Source organism: Bacillus rossius, chromosome 5 (assembly GCF_032445375.1).
Source record: "Bacillus rossius redtenbacheri isolate Brsri chromosome 5, Brsri_v3, whole genome shotgun sequence".
NCBI classification, from domain to species: Eukaryota; Metazoa; Arthropoda; class Insecta; order Phasmatodea; family Bacillidae; genus Bacillus; species Bacillus rossius.
The window spans coordinates 83,358,137-83,377,429 of NC_086333.1; the positions used below are offsets into that span (position 1 = coordinate 83,358,137).

General features: G+C 42.7%; 1 protein-coding gene across 1 annotated transcript; it reads left to right on the forward strand.

Moving 5' to 3' along the window:
- Positions 1-748: 748 nt before the first annotated feature.
- LOC134532146 (tenascin-R-like) lies at positions 749-18,626 on the forward strand. Its single transcript, XM_063368506.1, has 10 exons — positions 749-848; positions 5,089-5,162; positions 6,848-7,168; positions 10,437-10,733; positions 11,814-12,074; positions 12,600-12,905; positions 14,220-14,504; positions 15,576-15,869; positions 16,274-16,564; positions 18,345-18,626. Exons 1-10 carry the CDS (start codon positions 820-822, stop codon positions 18,431-18,433), a joined length of 2,247 nt encoding a protein of 748 aa, XP_063224576.1. The 5' UTR covers positions 749-819; the 3' UTR covers positions 18,434-18,626.
- Positions 18,627-19,293: the final 667 nt, after the last annotated feature.

The following is a 19,293-nucleotide window of genomic DNA, read 5'->3' on the forward strand; positions in this document are numbered from 1 at the left end:
AATACTAAGTCGGGAATTCTAATGATGCGACACTTCGAAGGGCTATGAGACCTTTCCAGGGCTGGGGTAAGAGGTATATAAAAGGTATATATTTCCCTTCAAACAGGAACTATTTTCTCGAAAAGGGAAAAGTTGAGGCATTTCGAATAGTGTTTTATGGAAAAGGGAGATTTTGACATACAATGTCATTCAAGTTCGTGGAATAAAATATGGTGGCCATAATGATATCCAAAGTGGCATTCGGCTCAGACTCAAAATCCTTTATCCAGTGCTGGAAGCCAAATTTTTATACTTCTTATGTTATTTAAAAAAAAACTCACTACTGTTGTAATATTTTCACACCACCACTTGTACGATATAGATTAATGGGATGCTGAGCTTCAGAAAGGAAATTAGTACCAAAGTTAAAATATATTTTCTTGTATAATTTAAGAATAAATTTTTCTTAATTATACCTACCTACATGAATAATTAAAGATTATATTTGAACAAAAAAAGGACTTGCATATTTATTGTTATGTTTATTTATTTTAGGATACTAGAATTGTTAAAAAATTCAAAGAAGGTGGAGAAGTTTTGTAATGTCTAGAATTATGTGTGCATCGCGGTATGATTTATCAGTTAATGTTATGAATGTAAAGATCAATCAGTTTAGAGTAGCTACTATTGATTAGTTGCTGATAACTCAGGGTTAATCGGTCCGCAGGCTTGAAGCACTTGTGAATGTTATCTGGCGGTCTTTATTGTTGCCGCTCCGCTGAAGGGGTCCACAGTAAAGTATATTCGTCCTCCTCGTATCTAGCGAGCAGCGCGCCCACCATGGCCAGAATAACGTCGCTAGAGACGAGGTGAGTCACGCAGGTCCTTACGCCTCGACATCACACACCATCTTGGTTATCTCATTTTCCCCTCATTACTATTGATTCAGGGCCTTTCCTCTAAATTTATTACTCTAGCTGTATCCGAATACATAGGGATGCATCCATAGTTTATACATCTCTACATCCCTTAGCAAATGTAGCCACAAATTAAAAGATGCAATTCTAATGGCTGGATAGTATTCGAATGCTTTTAGTGCTAGCACTACCTTTTGACGATTGGTCGTACTAATGTGCATGTAGCCATTTTGAGTCGTGGTATCTACGAACATTCAGCTAAACGTAAATAACAACGAATAATTAAAAAAATAGGAAAAATGTAGCGCAGATGTTATAAATATTAGCGATAAAAATTATTGTCTTGAATATTAAATTATTAAAAATACTTATAATAATAAGTATTAAATACTTGCGTAAGTTTAAGTTTGCCTTTTCGGTAAATTTTATTTACGTTTTTATTTGTCTCTATTTGAGTTATCACATATGCTTATAACGATTTAAACAAATCTTATGCCAAATATCTAAAGTAATATATACAAAAAAAATAAAACACGATCCCGAAGATAATGTATGCAGGGATGCAGCAGTGGATGCGAGTGACGCATCCATATAAATCTTTATTTTAATGGACGCATGTATGGATGAATCAGCATCCCTTGTAAGACTTCGGAAGTAACGCAAAGATGGCCGCGTCCACTACGATCCATTTCTAGTAGATCCCTGAGCTAAGAGATCCATTATGCTGTGCCGAAAATTAGGTAGTATTTCGGCACATTTTTTTAATTTTTTATTATTATTTTCCATATAAATTGGTTACAAAAGGATTATTTACACTTTGTTAGGCTGGTGTACTCTACTTAGTTAAACTTTGCCTCAGTGGCCCGAGGCACCTTTTCTCAGGGGCCAATCTGATCTTTTGCATGTCTAAAGACGAAGTTAGCAGCCCGGACGACATTTCTCCCGCTTGCAGTCACGCCCGGGGCCTGTAATATTAATTCCCTGCATGACTAAACTTGCATAAAACAGCTCTGGACGAGTTGTTACCACGTCTCATAGCCCAGCTTAGAGCAGCTCTTCCCGTCACGCATACGTCTTAGGTTCACTCATAGAAAGTCACATTAGGGCGCGTTTTCCCATTCCGAGTGGTGTCATTTTGTCCCCCCTTTTACCCCGCTCCCTAGCGAGTGTCATTGACAGTTCATGAACCCAGCAGGGCGAGTGGCCTGAGTGAAGGCCGTTCAGCCTCCAGAGCTGCGGTTCGATTTGGAGACACCCACACCATCTAAAGAGATCCTTTAGAACTAACCACCACGTGGCTGACAGAGAAAGGCCCCCAGCGCTCCCTGTGCGCTTGAGATGGGTTCTTCCATTCCCCCTATCAGTTAGGCCGCCAGAGCGCCGCACTGGCTACAGCATAAGGACACAGACTTCACCATCTCGACCTGGCTAGAGTCGATAGGCGGTGGTTTTCGGAGTTGCTCTCTAGATAGCGCAGTGATTGCGCGAACTTCGAGTTAACCCCTCGGGTTGTGTTTTGCTCTCGCCCCGCCCCTTCAGGCATCTTCGGATACCTTCGGTACACCCCCCCCCCCACCTTTGTTCCAGGGGCTGAACCCTGTTTTTAATTAGGACTCTTTCCGCGCGCCCCGGGACTTTTGCGCGCGACCTCTTTCTAGCTGCTATCCGGTAATCGTCGACGCGAGTTCCGGCATAGATAGTCGCATATGTAGTCAACATGCTACAAGGGATGAGATCCTTAGATTAGATTGTATAATATAGCCAGCCAGTATTAAAAATTAGAGTTATTTTTTAGTACTTCTTCTATGTAAATTAAATTAAATCATGAAATTATTCTTTATCTACCGCGTCGGGATTTGGTCAGCCAAGACGTGGCACCATCTGGAGTGACGGCATCATCCACCCTGATTCGGTGAGTGTTTTTTCTATTTCGCTAAATTCCTCCCCCACACCCTTTTCAGGCCTTTTGGGCCAATGTTTTTCGGGACTGTCTGCAAACAGGTCTTATTCGCAAGAATGGATTTCTGTTGCAGGCAGGGTCCAAGAATCCAAGAACCCAAGAAACGGTTTGGAGATATGCTCCTAGAGCCAGCCCCGGAGCTCTGGTAGTTTTTCTCCGGAGTCTTCCCAGCGCTATTTCTTGCGATGGCCTAGGGACTTCCGCCCTGGTCCTCTAAGGCCTATTGCCACCTTTTTGATCCATCCCCCACCAAATTGTCAACGATTCGTGAGTGAAAACAAGCTTAAAAGTGTCAGCTTACGGACCAATAGGAAGATGTGAACTTAAGTAACAGGAACTTATATATATATATATATATATATATATATATATATATCAAGACCAAATAATTTTATTGTTTTGTTTGGGTAATGTCTTATGATTGGAACAAAGAGAAATTTCACATTTACACATTTTTAAAATTAATATAATATATTTAATTTAATAATTTTGCTAACATGTAATACCGTTTCGGGCCCGTCCGTAGCATTCTCTCTTTATGTGTGTGTACATATATGTGTGTGTGTTTGTGTGTGATCTGTCCATTGAGTGCTATTTTGAAATTTAATCTTAAACAGGAAAAGAAGATTCTAAGGAATAAACCAAAATGCCTATAGGCATGTTTGTAGTATCTCTTTAATAAATAACGATCCTCTTTCCCTCTCCTGTTTTAAGGGAAAATCTAAATTAGTTTGTCTGGCCTCTCGTTGCTCCCTCTGATGGTATATTTACTTAGTCTTTTTGCTCACACACTTCCAGTTCTTAATCAGCCACTTGGGCAATTATATTTTATATTGTAGCATGAGAGTCAGTTACAAAGTGGTAGCAGATAGTGGTTTAGTTCGCATATACATGACGGTTATGTCTATGGGCATATCTTGGTGATTATTAAAAAAAATCAAATTTTCAATTTTTTTTAGTTTTGGCCTATCGGTAACCTTATTGTATGAAGAATTGTAAGCTGTCTCTGATGCACATATTTTGCTTTGAATTATAAAGTTAAATTTTAGTGCGTGTTAGAGGCTTTCCAGCGAGGCTGTAACTCAGCGCGTGACCCTGAACCTAGCCGGGCGCCCCCCACCCCGCCCCCCCGCCATGCCAGCGTGCTCGTGCGACCCCTCCCTCCCGGCCCCTTCGACCGTTCCCCAAGGGCGGTCATTCACCGCCGAATTCACTTCGGCGCACAATCAGTAGCCCATCTCAAAGAAATTTATTTTCTCTTTCGCTCGCCCCAAAATCCTTTTGGCACCCAGCTGTGTTATTTACATTTTGGTAGGCCAGTGTCGTCCCCAAGTATCTCTTGTTCCGTCTCGTGTGGAGGGCGACTATCTTATCTCCCCCCCCCTCACTATCTTTCACCGTGGTGTAGTCTGTCAGCTCGCTCCACGCGATTAGAAGTACGTCGAGCATACCCCGTTTATTATTTTCACACAGTAATAATAATACATACAGGGATATTTTACCACTACAAATATTTATATTTATATTTATATATATTTAGTCTTCTTCTAGCTGAATGCTATGTTAAAGACGTTTATGAGCTTTCTTAGTCAAAAGGCACAATGCCGCTTAGAACTCTCTTGTATTGGTTTCGTCACCAGTTTTCTCTATTTGTGTGTACCCAACATTATTTGATAGCAGTAAAAGTTGCACAAGTATACATAATTATGATCACGTGTATGTCCTTTTACAGCTATAAAATAATGCTGGGTTAATATCTGGCGAGGAAATTTGTGAAAATCAAAAATGCATAGCGGCCCTCTGAATCAATTTTAAGGAAAATCCCATAATACCAATTAATAAAGAACAATATAAATTTATACAAAAAAAAGATGTGGGTATGTCCACACTGTAGTAGTACACCTGCAAAGAATAGTTATGAATAAAGTGCTGTTTAAGATAATAATCTTTAATCGGGAAAAATGTTAGTTGCTTATATTGATAAACTAAAAAAAAAAAAAAAATAACCCGAAATTTCTTGTTTTGGAAACGAATTAGACCCAAAAATATAGCCATATAATCTTGTCTCTTGTCATCATTGATTCAATAAAATTATGAACCACATTCACACACAGGGTTCCATCACTAGCCAGTGACTGAAAAAAAAAATCGAGGGGAAAGTAGTAATGTAAGTCTAACCAAAATATAACAATTTGCTCTGAATGTAACTATATTATTTTATTTTATTTCAAGGGTCCTGCTCATCCTGGCCTTCTTCTGTCTGAACAAGCATGGCCGCGGTGTCGTGGATGCTTACACTTGCGGAGGTACAATAGTTTTGTCATTTTCCCTGTCCTGTTACTAAAATATAGTCCTCAAAATTAACTTACCTTGATTATTAGAGTTTTTTAAAACCATTCTATTATATTTTTATCTGTGTAATATAAATATGCTAGTCCTTGAATAAGCATGCTTTGTAAAGAGGGAGCAGAAGTTCTTGCAAGTATGTTTAATGTAGTATATTATATCAAGCATGCTGTCATGGTAGGGCTAAACAATAAATATTTTATTACAAGTTATGTTCACAGTAATTATTTACGTTGCTACTTGTCAACCACATCGCACAACGTAATGCAAGAACTCAATTTTCCCAAAATGAGCTCCGCGTCGCACCATGGGACGACAGACTCGACAGTTTGACATAGTACACCCAGCTGCTCACTGACTCAGCTCCAGCTACTGCTATCCTCGCTATCTGAGTCTCTGTGTTCACTGTTCACCAGGTCAATCACCATCTATAAATAATTCCAAATAATAAAAATAAACCAAATATTAATTTCCCATCGGTAGGAGCAGGAATCACACATAAGCATGGCCAGTGGCTGGCCGTTGACACTATGCCCATACTAGTATCCAAGAGCAGATATTACTTCTCCTGCGAAATTAACAGCTGACGAGTCTCGAATATAATCTAATGTCAGTAGGCAAACCTCTGGCTTGTCGTGCCCTCCAGGTTTTTGCCTGTGTACCACATCCTCACGGTCATTTAGAAGTATCTGTATTTTGGGAAGGTTGTGGGTGGGTAGCAAGACCTGGTCAGTGATTGGGCCTTGAGACTTCCCAGCAATCAGGCCGTTGGGGCCGAGGCCTGGGCTCAATTTAGGAAAACTTTTGGTTCTAGAATGGAATAACTTGCGGTGGTTCTTCCTGTGGTATGGTGACATCTGGGGTTGTGGTCCTCCTCGACTCACGAAGAGCACAAGAAGTCAGAGGTCTCGATGGGATCATGAGAAAATGAAAATGTGCACATACACTATAATTCAAAATAGTTGAAATTGCAAGAAATACCAGAATTTAGATAAGTTGAACCTAATGAACCTTCGTGTGAGTATTTCTAATGCCTATTTACTTCAGGTCCAGAAGTTAACTGACTTATCAATTATTAACAATGAGTTTGTTGTGATTTCCACTACAGGCACAACAAGAAAAACGAAGGTGTTGGAGAAGATAAACAGAGTACACCGAGAAAATCTTCTGGTGATGGCAAACTTAACCATTTTCGAAAAAAAAAAAATAAAACGTTTTTTAACCGCCTGAAGTCGCAACGTGGTCGCGTAGGTGGGAAGTCGAATGTCATGAACTCTAAAAAATTGCAGCCACAACTCTATGGCTCAGATGTAAAGTTTAGTAACAAGCTATGTGTGTGTGTCACTGGTGGCAACCTCACAATGGTGTGGGGGCTGGATAACTGTGTTGTCGGAGTCCATGTGTGTCTGAACCAGTCCGCAGAAAGCTATGGCTGCCTGTTCATCAGCAGTGATAATGATGTGTTGCAGAGCTCTTGCCTCCAACGATGCTGGTGGCAACCTCGCACAATGCCTCTGCATTCACGCTGACCTGGGGGCTGGGCAAGAACCCCGTACACTGCCTCGTCGGGGTCCGTGTGTGTCTGCACCAGCCCGCAGAAAGCTATGGCTGCCTGTTCATCAGCTTTGATAATGGTGTGTCGCAGAGCCCTTGCCTCCGACGATGCTGGTGGCAACCTCGCACAATGCCTCTGCATTCACGCTGACCTGGGGGCTGGGCAAGAACCCCGTCCACTGCCTCGTCGGGGTCCGCGTGTGTCTGCACCAACCAGCAGGAAGCTACGACTGCCTGTTCCTCAGCTGCGACGATCTGGGAGGCTGCGCTAACTCCAACTCTTGGTCCAGCGACGGCTCCCGGCTGCAGACGGCCACCTGCGCCAAGCACGTCGCCACTGTCGCCGCTGTCTACGACTTCCTCGGCATAGATGGCAGGATCTCTGAGGCAAGCTCGGTCCAATTCCAAGCAGGTAGGTCACCCTCCGTGTCACCGACACCCCCCCCCCCATGCAGTAAATATGTATCTTTGTTAACCACCCGCACAAACTGAGCAGTAGGCAATTTATGAGTCAAACATTCAACACCTTTACTGCAAATATAACTGCCAAAATCGTGTATCATGGCGAACACACCTGGAATAATTCTGAGGTTATGAAATATTGTACAACCTTGTTTGTCTAAGTTTCAATGGAGATGGTGTTTGATATTTCATTAATATAGCTTTTTAATATGTCCTTTATCATATTACTTATTTTCAATCAATAATTCTAACACATTGCTGTTGTATCACTTCTAAACAAATTATGTCAGTTTTTACATCATCAGGTTATGCGAGTTCTGATAGTAAACTGTATGTAAATGATGTCCTCATGCATGGAAGAAAATAACCGGTATATATTTTTAATTTTTGGTCTATGCACCCCAATTTGTTCCATTGAAAAAACAAATCAGAACGATCACACCTGCACAATGTCATACAGATATTGACATTATGTTGGGTTAATACCCTTTTAACATCTTCGATGTTTCAAATATGTGTAGTCAACTTACTTTAAAGAGGTTGTATTGCATATCAAATGAATCAGCTTTAAACACTTGATAAAGTTAACATTCACGATATAGTAACTAGCATGACTTACTAAATGCAAATAGAGTACTTTACACATTCTTAAGAAGACAGGGTTTTCAAGTGTACAATTGGTTCCAACACAGTTACATAAAGTCGGCAATAATCTCTTTCTCTTGGATACACACAATCTTAAATATATTGTGGATATATTTTTTACTTCATACAATTGGCACATTTGGAGGTACAGAATATAAAATATATATTACTGTGACGTCGTCCGACCGAAGGCCACCCTAAAGCCCGACCTGCAACCACCAGTATTCAACCCCGCTAACGGAACGCGCCCCTAGCCATGGTCCACCCGAGACAGGCGAGCCACCGGCAGACAAGGTAGAATCCGGCCACCCATAATAACCAGACCGACACTACAGTTAATCCCTCTGATAAATCACACGCAGAATAAAAACAACTTTGCCTTTTAGGTTAAACGTCCTCTCAATGAAAATGCGACGTAGGAGTGCCCGGGCACTCACGTGTGAAAATGTATCAGGACGTGTGCGAGTGTCCCCCTGGCGGCCTTCTACCTGTATTAATTAATTGTTTCAGTTGACATAATTAATACCTCCCTATGTTGGGTTTTTACTCCCCACCAGAGCGGTCCGGCAAAAGACGAACAGTCTCTCGTGTGACTTACAGTTGAAAAACATAATTCGTAAACATGCTAAATCTAAATCGTAGAAGGGATGTGTAATTTAAATTTAGTTTGAATAATTAACGTAAGAATTTAGCGCTCTTAAAATCTCTTGTTAACTTGTTAATTTGGAAAATAACGTAATGAGGTCAACCCCGGCGCGAGAGGACACCGAGCCTCGGCCGGACGCCATGACACCATGGCAGTACAGCGCGACTCGTGGACCGGGGCGGACGCACATCCCACGGAGGGGCAGCATCCTTTGTATACACTGAAGTAACTCCTGGTAAATATAATCACGCCACCGAAACCTTTTTTTATTAAGCTCTCCGTGCGTACCCGGTCCAATCTTTCGGTCTAGGACTTAATCCGGCCGCGTAAATTCAAAACTCCCTGCACCACACTTGGTCCGCGGGACAGTTTGCCAACATACGGCACGGGCCGCCTCCCGAAACCCCGAACTTTTGTTAAAGTCACGCGCCCCGGTGCTGACCTCACCTACGTAAGTCTTGGACTAAGTTAGCTGCGGTCCGCGCTCCACCACAGTGGACGCGAACACCGCCTTGAAGCAAAGGCATCCGGGATTGGCTGCCTCCAATCACACTCAACGGCTTGCTCACGTAACATTTTTAGTAATTTTGTGCAATGCGTTATTCACGTAACATTTTAGTAATTTTGTGCAACGCCTTATTCACGTAACATTTTTAGTAATTTTGTGCAACGCCTTATTCACGTAACATTTTTAGTAATTTTGTGCAATGCCTTATTCACGTAACATTTTTAGTAAATTGTGCAACTGTTTCTTCACGTAACATTTTTAGAGTGACTCTGTGTAATGTATAACTTGTGTATTGCATGACATCAGCTTCTGTACGACATGGTGTGTAATCCACTGTATTATGCCAGACCTACAGTCGCACGAATAAACGGCGCACGCCATTTACCGCATTAATTCAGCGCCTAATTAATCAGTCATACAAACCCCCAACCACCACCAAGTAGGGGATCCTTCCTATCCCACGCAACCCCGCCGACGGTCCTAGTGGGCCACGCAAGGGCAACCGCCCCCACGACCCACCTCTCGACTAGAAACAGAGCTAGTCTGGCACCCACCCGGAGACATTCCATTGAGAACAGCCTTTCCCGCTAGGAACCACACCGGGTCTCGAACCCGAGTCCCCAGATGACGGCAACTGGGTAATTTGTTGATTATTTAATGACATGGTATTTATCCCCCATTGTCATGTTCCCTCAAATAGTTCTATACGATAGTATAATTAGCTCTAAGGAAAATGAGCAAATATATAACATCAGAGCAGTCCTTTTATAGGTTCATAAAACAGCAGTTACAAAACATCAGTACTGCCAGTATAATTATCTGTATACAGAACATTATAAACACTTGTTTGTAACAGTTCTGTGTACTTCAGTTAAAGTTATGTATACATGCAACCAGTGGCAGAACAATAAACTCATGATAAGAAGAGTTCGTGTTCAGCAACTGATATTTACCCCAATTTCCCCCATAAAATCTAATTGTATCAATGATAATTTCCTCTCAAATCCTCTCTCACATTTACTTCTGTCTTCAAACCATTTAAATGTTTCCCTTATGGTATCAGTGTTACAGGGTTGTGAGTACGAAACTCGTTCCTACAACCATACTCTACTGTCAAGGATGATCAGTGTGTCTTTTGGGCAGCCCCGGTTGTTGTGTAGTTCCTACAACCATACTCTACTCTCAAGGATGATCAGTGTGTCTTTTGGGAAGCCCCGGATATCGTGTAGTTCCTACAACCATACTCTACTGTCAGAGATGATAGGTATGTCTTTTGGGCAGCCCCGGTTGTTGTGTAGTTCTTACAACCATACTCTACTTTCAAGGATGATCAGTGTGTCTTTTGGGCAGCCCTGGTTGTAGTGAAGTTTAAACAACCATATTCCACTGTCAGAGATGATCAGTGTGTCTTTTGGGCAGCCCCGGTGGGAGTGTCGGACTTGTCGGCGGCCGGGACGACCGGCAACTCTACGCTGCTGGAGTGGAAGGCCTCCACGTCCTACTGTGCCGACCACTACAATGTGTCCTGGTGCGCGGTGGCATACCCCTGGTCGGAGGACTGCCGCCCCACCAGCCATCTGCTGTCCGCCGACTCGACATCCTTCAGCATCACCGGGATGGCGCCCTGCACCAACTACCGCATCACCGTGACCACCGTGTCGGGCATCTCCGGCCCGCGCACCGAGGACACCCTCGTCGTCACCACGCCCTCCGGAGGTCAGCCGTGGGAAGCATACCTGCTGCACTCTCGCTGGAAGAGGCAGGGTTATGTGCCCAATTCATTACAATATTTATTGGCATAAATTCAACATCCTTTTTCTCAACAGAGCTTTAAGAGTCGGTTTTATAAGCTAGTCAAACATTTGATGCATATATATGCATAGTACACTATTTGATAAACTTATCTTTTTGATTTAAAATTAAGTGTACCTTAAAAAACCTTTTTTTAAATAAAGTCATTGTATTTTCACATCATAAAATTGACAATAAATTTATGAAACTTCACATATGTGTGGTGAACTGGGTTCGTAAAGGATACCCCAATTAAGTTTTATTACAGTTTTATTAATTACTAATATTTATATTACTAATACATAATTGTACTTAAAAATGAATGATCACCAATCACTCACAATTAAAAATGTTTATACTCAAATCACCCAATGTCTGTCAGGTTCCACAGTTCGCACACCTCAATGGAGCTAGACTCGACAGTGGTTCGCCCCTTATATCGCACCTGTCCATACACACACACACAGTCTCGCGCCACTCAGTCGCACTCTCACGGTCCCATCGCTCCGCGTCGCGCCACTCTCGAGGGGGTCTCTCACCCTCTTCGCGCCATTCCGAGCGGTGGCCTCGGGAAACCCGCAGAATTCCCAGGCCGCTTAAAGAGTCAGTGACAATAGTCCGAGGCGGGATGTTGAGGGGGAGCGAAGAGGGATGGTTAGCCAGACCCTTGTAATCCAGCAGGGCACGCCTAGCATGTGTGACGCCAGCCCCCGTGCTTGGCTGCTGACCAAACTCTCTAGAAGACCAGATCAGGTACCTGGCGCATGTCGTAGTCTTGCCTCCTAGCAGACACGAAACAATACTTATGACATATCGAAAGCACATGTAGAATTTTCATGTGCATGTTAAACAATCTAGGACATGTTATGAGAAGAAATGGAAGTGATTATGTCTTATTTCGTTTGTAATGCCTCTGGTTGGCAAATTACACGCCATAAAAAGGACTAACACTAGAGAAATGAGTGTTATGGGTTGAGCTGCAGTTGAAAGCCTTGGGTCCGGCAGGTTTGGGGGCAGTCCAGCACCTGACGGTGGGCGTGTCCGGGGACGAGGTGGCCCTGAGCTGGGACGTGCGCCAAGAGGACCGCACCTGCACGGCGGACTACGAGGTCTGCTGGCAGGACGAGCAGGGCAACACGACTTGTCGCCTGGACGAGCCCGGGGCGCTGCTGCGCCTCGACTACTGCTCCGAGTACAACGTGAGCGTGCGGGCCATCGACATGGACAACTCCTCCTCCCAGCCCGTCGTCCACCACATCACCACAGGTTAGAGGCTGCTCTTCCAAGAGGTTCTTCGCATTGCTCTGAGACATAAACCTCTCTGGGCGATCACAAGTTGTTAGGTTAGAGTAACATATCAAAACCAAGTAAATCGAAAAATTTTTGATTGAGCATGCCCTATTACAATTGAAGCCAAACCAACACCAATACGGAGGTAATAATACATTCTAAATATATTACTTTTGGAGATTTTTTGAAAATTGTTGTTCACATTATGAAATAGTCAGCTGTAACCCTCTGTTGTCTTGGCACCATCCCCTTCTTCAATAATCAGGCATAATGCTCTCCCGTATTCGACACTCAACTGTCACAATGACAAAAATGTACACAGTCAAATTGTGTAGTTTGTTTTCGAAGCATTATTCTAAAAAAATCTCATGTAAATTTCCATAATCTACGTTCATGCAAAATAAATATATGTTGTAATGCTTGTTGGAGCCTAGTGATATAGGTAACGAAAGTAACCTGACACCCAGTATAATTTGCGTTTCTGTGATTGTCGATGGCCAGGAGCTGAGAAAGTGCACAACCTGACGGCCACCAATGTAACGGCCCGCTCCGCCACGCTGACGTGGGAGCCATCGCCCTCCTCGACCACCTGCGGGCTGAGCTACCTGGTCTCCTGGTGCGCCCAGACGGACGCCAACGACCCACCCTGCGAGCCGACCGCCCGACAGAAGCTGCCGGTGAACAGCACCCGTCACAGCATCTCGGGGCTGACGCCGTGTCTGCCGCACCACGTCTCCATCGTCACCAACTGCGTCGGCGGCTTGACGAGCGGTGCCCACACCATCACCATCCAGACCAGCCTGGATGGTGAGCTGTGGTCATATATATGTGTAGTGGGGTGGTTGTTTCAGCCATTCGACCTTAAAGTGTGACATATAGGTTAACGCAATAATCCCATCTTGAATTTAACAGTATTTCTGTCAAAACAGCTGTTTATCATTTTTTACTAAATACATTTCCCTTTTAATATTGCAAACAAAAATATTATAAACCTTCTACAGTTGAAAAAGAATGAGTAATAATTATATTTTATATGATTGGTCATTCTTAAAATCTAATTTACTACTGAACGTTAATGATTTTACATGGCATTGCAACAAACTTTATGCATTTAATAAAGATCGCAGGCCCTTTCACGGCCATTGTCTGCATTTTCTTGGCTTAGTCTGCCTGATGATGGCAGCTGCAGTGACTGTCGAAACGTCGCAAGACAATTACCTGACACAGCCTACACCCAGAAGCCAAGACAATTTATGCATTTAACCTGAAACTCCGCATTACTTAAACCGTTTTCACCAATATAGTACTTAATGAATTATAGCCCAATACAAATTTCGATGTTTCATCGCCTTTAGAATCTGAGTATTCATTGCGTTGAAAAAAATCTACCTTTCGACTGGTTTCAGAGGTAGTATCTCCAACTGCCACCATACATGAATTTATCTCCAAATAACACAGTAATCCTAGTACGATGGTGGAATGTAGTGGTAGGAGAAATAAGACATACCCCATGTTGTGTTACTGACTACTCTTAAACCCATTACATTTCCCACATGTTATATGAATCATAACATTTATAAAACATCCACAGATATATCTATGCATAGAGAAAGAGAGAGAGAGGTCGACCAACATTCTGGAAGCGCGCAAGTGAGCGTAGTATATCCTGATGGAACTACATCTCCCGATCATCCTTGATCGTTGGATGCAACACTTTAACTGTCATATACAGGCCTACATTGATTCTTTATGGCTGACCTTTTCCCAGAACATCGCCGACTCACCTAGTTCTTTCAAACTGGACGATTATATTCCCAGTCATGTTATAGCGAGGAGATAATCTGACATTAATGTTTCCTGTATTTCCTCTGAGTTTCAATAATTGATCTTTCATTGTGATAGAAACACCCTATGAGTTTTACACGATACTGGGTATTATACTTAGCCAATTTAATCACTCGAGGATTCTCTATTAGATGAGAAATATATAAAATATTACAGTTATGACTTTTTTAAAACCTTCATTCGTTGTTTGGCAGCCACTATGTAAAGTCACCAGTGATCGGATGGCAGGTTCCTGTGGTCTGAATGACAGCTCAAGCCCATGAACATTGTCACCAGAGCTTGAACCACCACAAGACGTGAACGTGAACGTGGTGAGCTCGGCACTCACCATGGTGGAGTTCTCACCCCCCAAGGAGTCAGGGCGGTGCATATCCAGCTACGTGGGATGCCTTAGGCAAGATGGCGTCTCCGAGTCCCGCCCGGTGTGCCTGCCCTCTGCCAACCTCCTCTACTGGGCCAACTGGGACAACCACACCACGCCTTGCACCAACTACACCCTCGAGCTGACAGTCTTCAGCACCGATGGCAGGAACGCCAGCAAGTCGGTGTCCTTCACCTCAGGTAAACTCCGAGGCTCTGCCTACCCAATAAACTATACATGTTTATACACAATTGTGCAAGTGCCTTTTAACTGTGTGCTATAATGACATAACCAATCTCTAAACTAAACACATTCTTATTTCCACCAATAAAGTCCAAACAGAAAATATTCCTTTATGTTTGTTTAATTTTCTGGATTAACAATGAAAATTATTAATGGCAGCAGTACGTAACAAAGCAATTACCCCCTTTAATCACAAAATAATCAAATGTCCATTTATTTCTGAAAATTTTAATGTTTGTAGTGGGTTTGGTACTGAGAAACTAAAGGCTTCTTCATAATGTTGTAGGGATGCTGGAAGTGACTTTGAAAAGTGAACAACTTTACAGCAGTTACTGACCAGCGCCATGAAGGGTAGGGAATGAGGAATAGAGTGTCACTCGACAAGGGTGGAGTTAGGAACACACCCTGTGGGAGAGCCAACCCGGTGCAGACTGTCGGGACAAAACCGTTATGCGAGTCGAACACGCTTCTGCACGAACAAATACGCTTGTAAACAAAACACTGTCAGCATCCTGCTTTTTGCGAATAATTTTATTTTCATTTTCAACAGAACTATTTACACAATCTTTTTTTTTTCCACTACTAATTACATCATTAGCAGGCACATAAAGCATATTCTACAACAGTACTACAATCACATATAGGCCCCTAGATAGCGACAGTGTCTATAAAAATAAAACTACCAATACCCAAAAAATCATAAAATTGACAAATGTATAGAACATTTTATTTCAATGCAGAAGCAGTGAAGAAATGTAGTTGTTTACAGGCAATATTGTTAAAACCAAATTACTGAATATTTAAAATAAAGAGGAAAAAAAAGTTTCTCATAGAAAAATCAACAATATGCACATATCAGATATTTACTATAAAAGCAAATAATATATATTGGATATAAATGTTTTGCAATGTAAACGAATGCCATGTGAGGAGCGTTTGGTACAGGTTTAGCATAATTAGCCTGCCCAGATGACACAAAGACCTGGTGTTACGTACACACTGGAAGTGTAAGCTCGCACGTGGTCCAGGCGCGGGCGAGGTGGCAGGTTTGAGGGCAGCCAACGCGACATCCAACACCTCCTCGGCGGCGACCAGGCTGACGTGGGACGTGGCCTCTCCCAGCGGGTGCGTGCCGTACCAGCTGGTGATGTGGGCTCTCGCGGACGGCAACGGGACCGGTGGGGAGGCCAGGGTCTCCAGGGACGCCACGCAGGTGCTGCTGGAGGGTCTGGAGCCGTGCTCGCGGTACCAGGCGGGGGTCATGGAGCAGGCGTCCACGCCGTCCGTCGTCGAGAGCATCGAGTTCTACAGCGCCAGCAACGGTAACCTAGCTCCGTGACGTCACGCGTCTGTTCCCACACTTTCCAACTCTTTCATAGTCTATTAAAACAAACCAAATACCAATCATAAAAAAAACAAATTCCAGAGAAAAAATTGTTTCTTAAAACCAACAAATTGTTAATTAGCAAACAATCTAAACACTCAAAATTTTTAGATCTTAAACCAGAAATGTTAATTTTTGACTAAAAATTCAATGATTTGTTATTTCAAATTTCAAAGTTTTTTTTAACCACAAATGGTTAACTCTAAATCTTCTCTCAAAAATTTTACTCCATAAAAAATATCAATAAACAAATGTTGCAATACGGCAGAGCTATACACAGTGGTTGCGAACATGGATTTAGGCAGTATATGCGGGCGGGACTGAGGTGGCTCTCTGGGGCAGTGACGGCAGCCTCTGGCCTGGCGGTGACCTGCGAGCCGGGCAAGCCGGCAGCAGTGCTCTCCTTCTTCGCCCCGCCCTCTCCGAGGTGCGTGGCCAACTACTCGGTGTGCTGGGGCCCTGGCCAAGCCCCCTCCCCCGACTGGAGCTGCCGGGATGTGGGCGGCACGGGGCACGTGAGCGTGGCGCTGGCAGGTCTGAACAGGTCCGAGCAGTACGGCTGCAGCGTGACTCCCGTGGCGCCCGACTGCCGGCCCTACTCCACGGCGCGCCTCGCCTTCAACTACACCTGCTGTGAGTACTGTTACCGGAGTGCACTATGAGGTGGGCGGTACGGGGCGCGTGAGCGTGTCGCTGGCAGGTCTGAACAGGTCCGAGCAGTACGGCTGCAGCGTGACTCCCGTGGCACCCGACTGCCGGCCCTACTCCACGGTGCGCCTCACCTTCAACTACACCTGCTGTGAGTACCGTTACGGGAGTGCACTATGAGGTGGGCGGCACGGGGCACGTGAGCGTGGCGCTGGCAGGTCTGAACAGGTCCGAGCAGTACGGCTGCAGCGTGACTCCCGTGGCGCCCGACCGCCGGCCCTACTCCACGGCGCGCCTCGCCTTCAACTACACCTGCTGTGAGTACCGTTACCGGAGTGCACTATGAGGTGGGCGGCACGGGGCACGTGAGCGTGTCGCTGGCAGGTCTGAACAGGTCCGAGCAGTACGGCTGCAGCGTGACTCCCGTGGCGCCCGACCGCCGGCCCTACTCCACGGCGCGCCTCGCCTTCAACTACACCTGCTGTGAGTACCGTTACCGGAGTGCACTATGAGGTGGGCGGCACGGGGCACGTGAGCGTGTCGCTGGCAGGTCTGAACAGGTCCGAGCAGTACGGCTGCAGCGTGACTCCCGTGGCGCCCGACCGCCGGCCCTATTCCACGGCGCACCTCGCCTTCAACTACACCTGCTGTGAGTACTGTTACCGGAGTGCACTATGAGGTGGGCGGCACGGGGCACGTGAGCGTGTCACTGGCAGGTCACTCTTCTCTTCTCTTCTTCATTACTTAGTAACACAAATAACAATTGTTTACATTTCCATTGTTGTCTACACCCCTACATTCACTAGTTACATCAAAATCTCTCTCTCTGTATACTTTTCTGAATGCTTTGAGAAAGCTGGTACCTATTTCACATTTACGCTTTTTTCGATTTTGAAGAACCTTAACTATATAAGACCTGGGAGTTGAGTGTGTGTCACTATAATTACTTTTCTCCAATAGTGTGTATTTAAACTACTTAATACTTTTATCCCCAGGTATTGTTTTTGGCTTTCGTCTTCAGGACTGTATTCTGGAGCCAACTATATATTTACTCATACTGAGTTTCAAGCCTTTTTGTGCCTTACAGTACTACTTTAGAATTTTGACATTAACATTATTAATATAACTTAAATTCTGAAACTTTAACTAGAGCACAATAATAAAATACTTGTTTTTATATAATTTAACTTCTATGACTACACGGTAAAATTAAAATCTTACGTTTACTAAGAATAATTTTCAATGTGCAACATTAAAAATTTAAAAATACATTATTTTTGAGACGAGAATCTTTTGGACATCAATTTACAAGCGTCAGGTCATATAAATAAATGGGAGAGTGTTTAAACACCATCCTCTTGTATTTGCTTGAGAGTTTTTTCTTCTGCCAGTGCTTGGAGAAATTGAGACTTTAAATAAAAATGTATACAAACAAGAGCAAAATTTGTTCTACAAAATAGTAAAATGTAAAAATAAACATAATGCTATGTAATACTTCAATAAGCAATTTAATAACGTAGCACATGAAATTAAGTATGCAACAGAATTTTTAATATGTTAACATAATAATGTATTTAGTTTGTATCTATATACATACATGTATTCATTACCAAGAAACCTCCCTTTGAAAGAATTATTTTTACATTTCACATTCACAGGTTCATATATTTGATGCGTGTATTCAAGCCACTAGGCCGACTGTGATGAAAATATGTCAGTCCGTAATATGTTCAAGTATTGTTAATGTGGTTGTTTGTTTTCACAGCTGGTTGTGTGTCCGCGATTTCTCCGAGCATCGGTGTCCTGGTTCTTCTACCAGGAGTGCTGCGACGGCTTCTGAGCAGACTTCAGTAGCGCTGCTTCTGCCCGCGGCAACGAGACACCTTCATGCTGATCGATTAGATGTCACAATTTTTTTACAAAGTCAAAAGTAATTAAACTCGTAAAATATTTGGGTACATTGGTTTTCTTAAAGCCTGGATATTTGTGTAGAAGTGCTTTAACCATGTATTATTTTTAATAAATAAATATGCGTGTACTGTTTAAAGGAGAAAAATCATTTATTTGTAAAGATAAACAAACTATGAGTATTTTATAGAAAGGCCATTACAAAATTTTTAAGTCTCTTAATTTAAATGGTCTGTAAGAGGATACAAAAATCATTGCAGTATTTAAACAAAACTATCTACTCGTATTTCAATCAAATATATGTTTTAAAAACCACATTACTTTGTAACTTAAATAAAATTTGTTATCCTACTTATGTAGTAATTTTTCAGTATCTTCTAAAAAAAAAGAGTTATGAAGTTTACTGGTTGAATTAACAAATATAGGAAAATCTTAAATATGTCTATTACACAATTAGCAGTAAAAAGCATATGTATACAACATCAAAATTTTTTAAAAATGTTTTTTCCTTCCTATTTCGGATTATCAATGAGAATAACATACATTTCAATCAGGTTACTCACTTTGATAAAATAATTTTGTAACTTTCAACTTGCGCTACACTGGCACTGATAAAAATTAATTTTACTGAAAAATACAAAACCATTTACTCAGAAGAATGGGTAAACTCTCTTAAATTATATAATACATAAGTTGCATTATTGATTAAAGCAATGTATTGGTTTCATTTGAATAACTATTTTTTCCATTATTTCAAGCAATGTGGTCAATACGTATTTTAATCTAATAAAATGTCATAGTTTGAC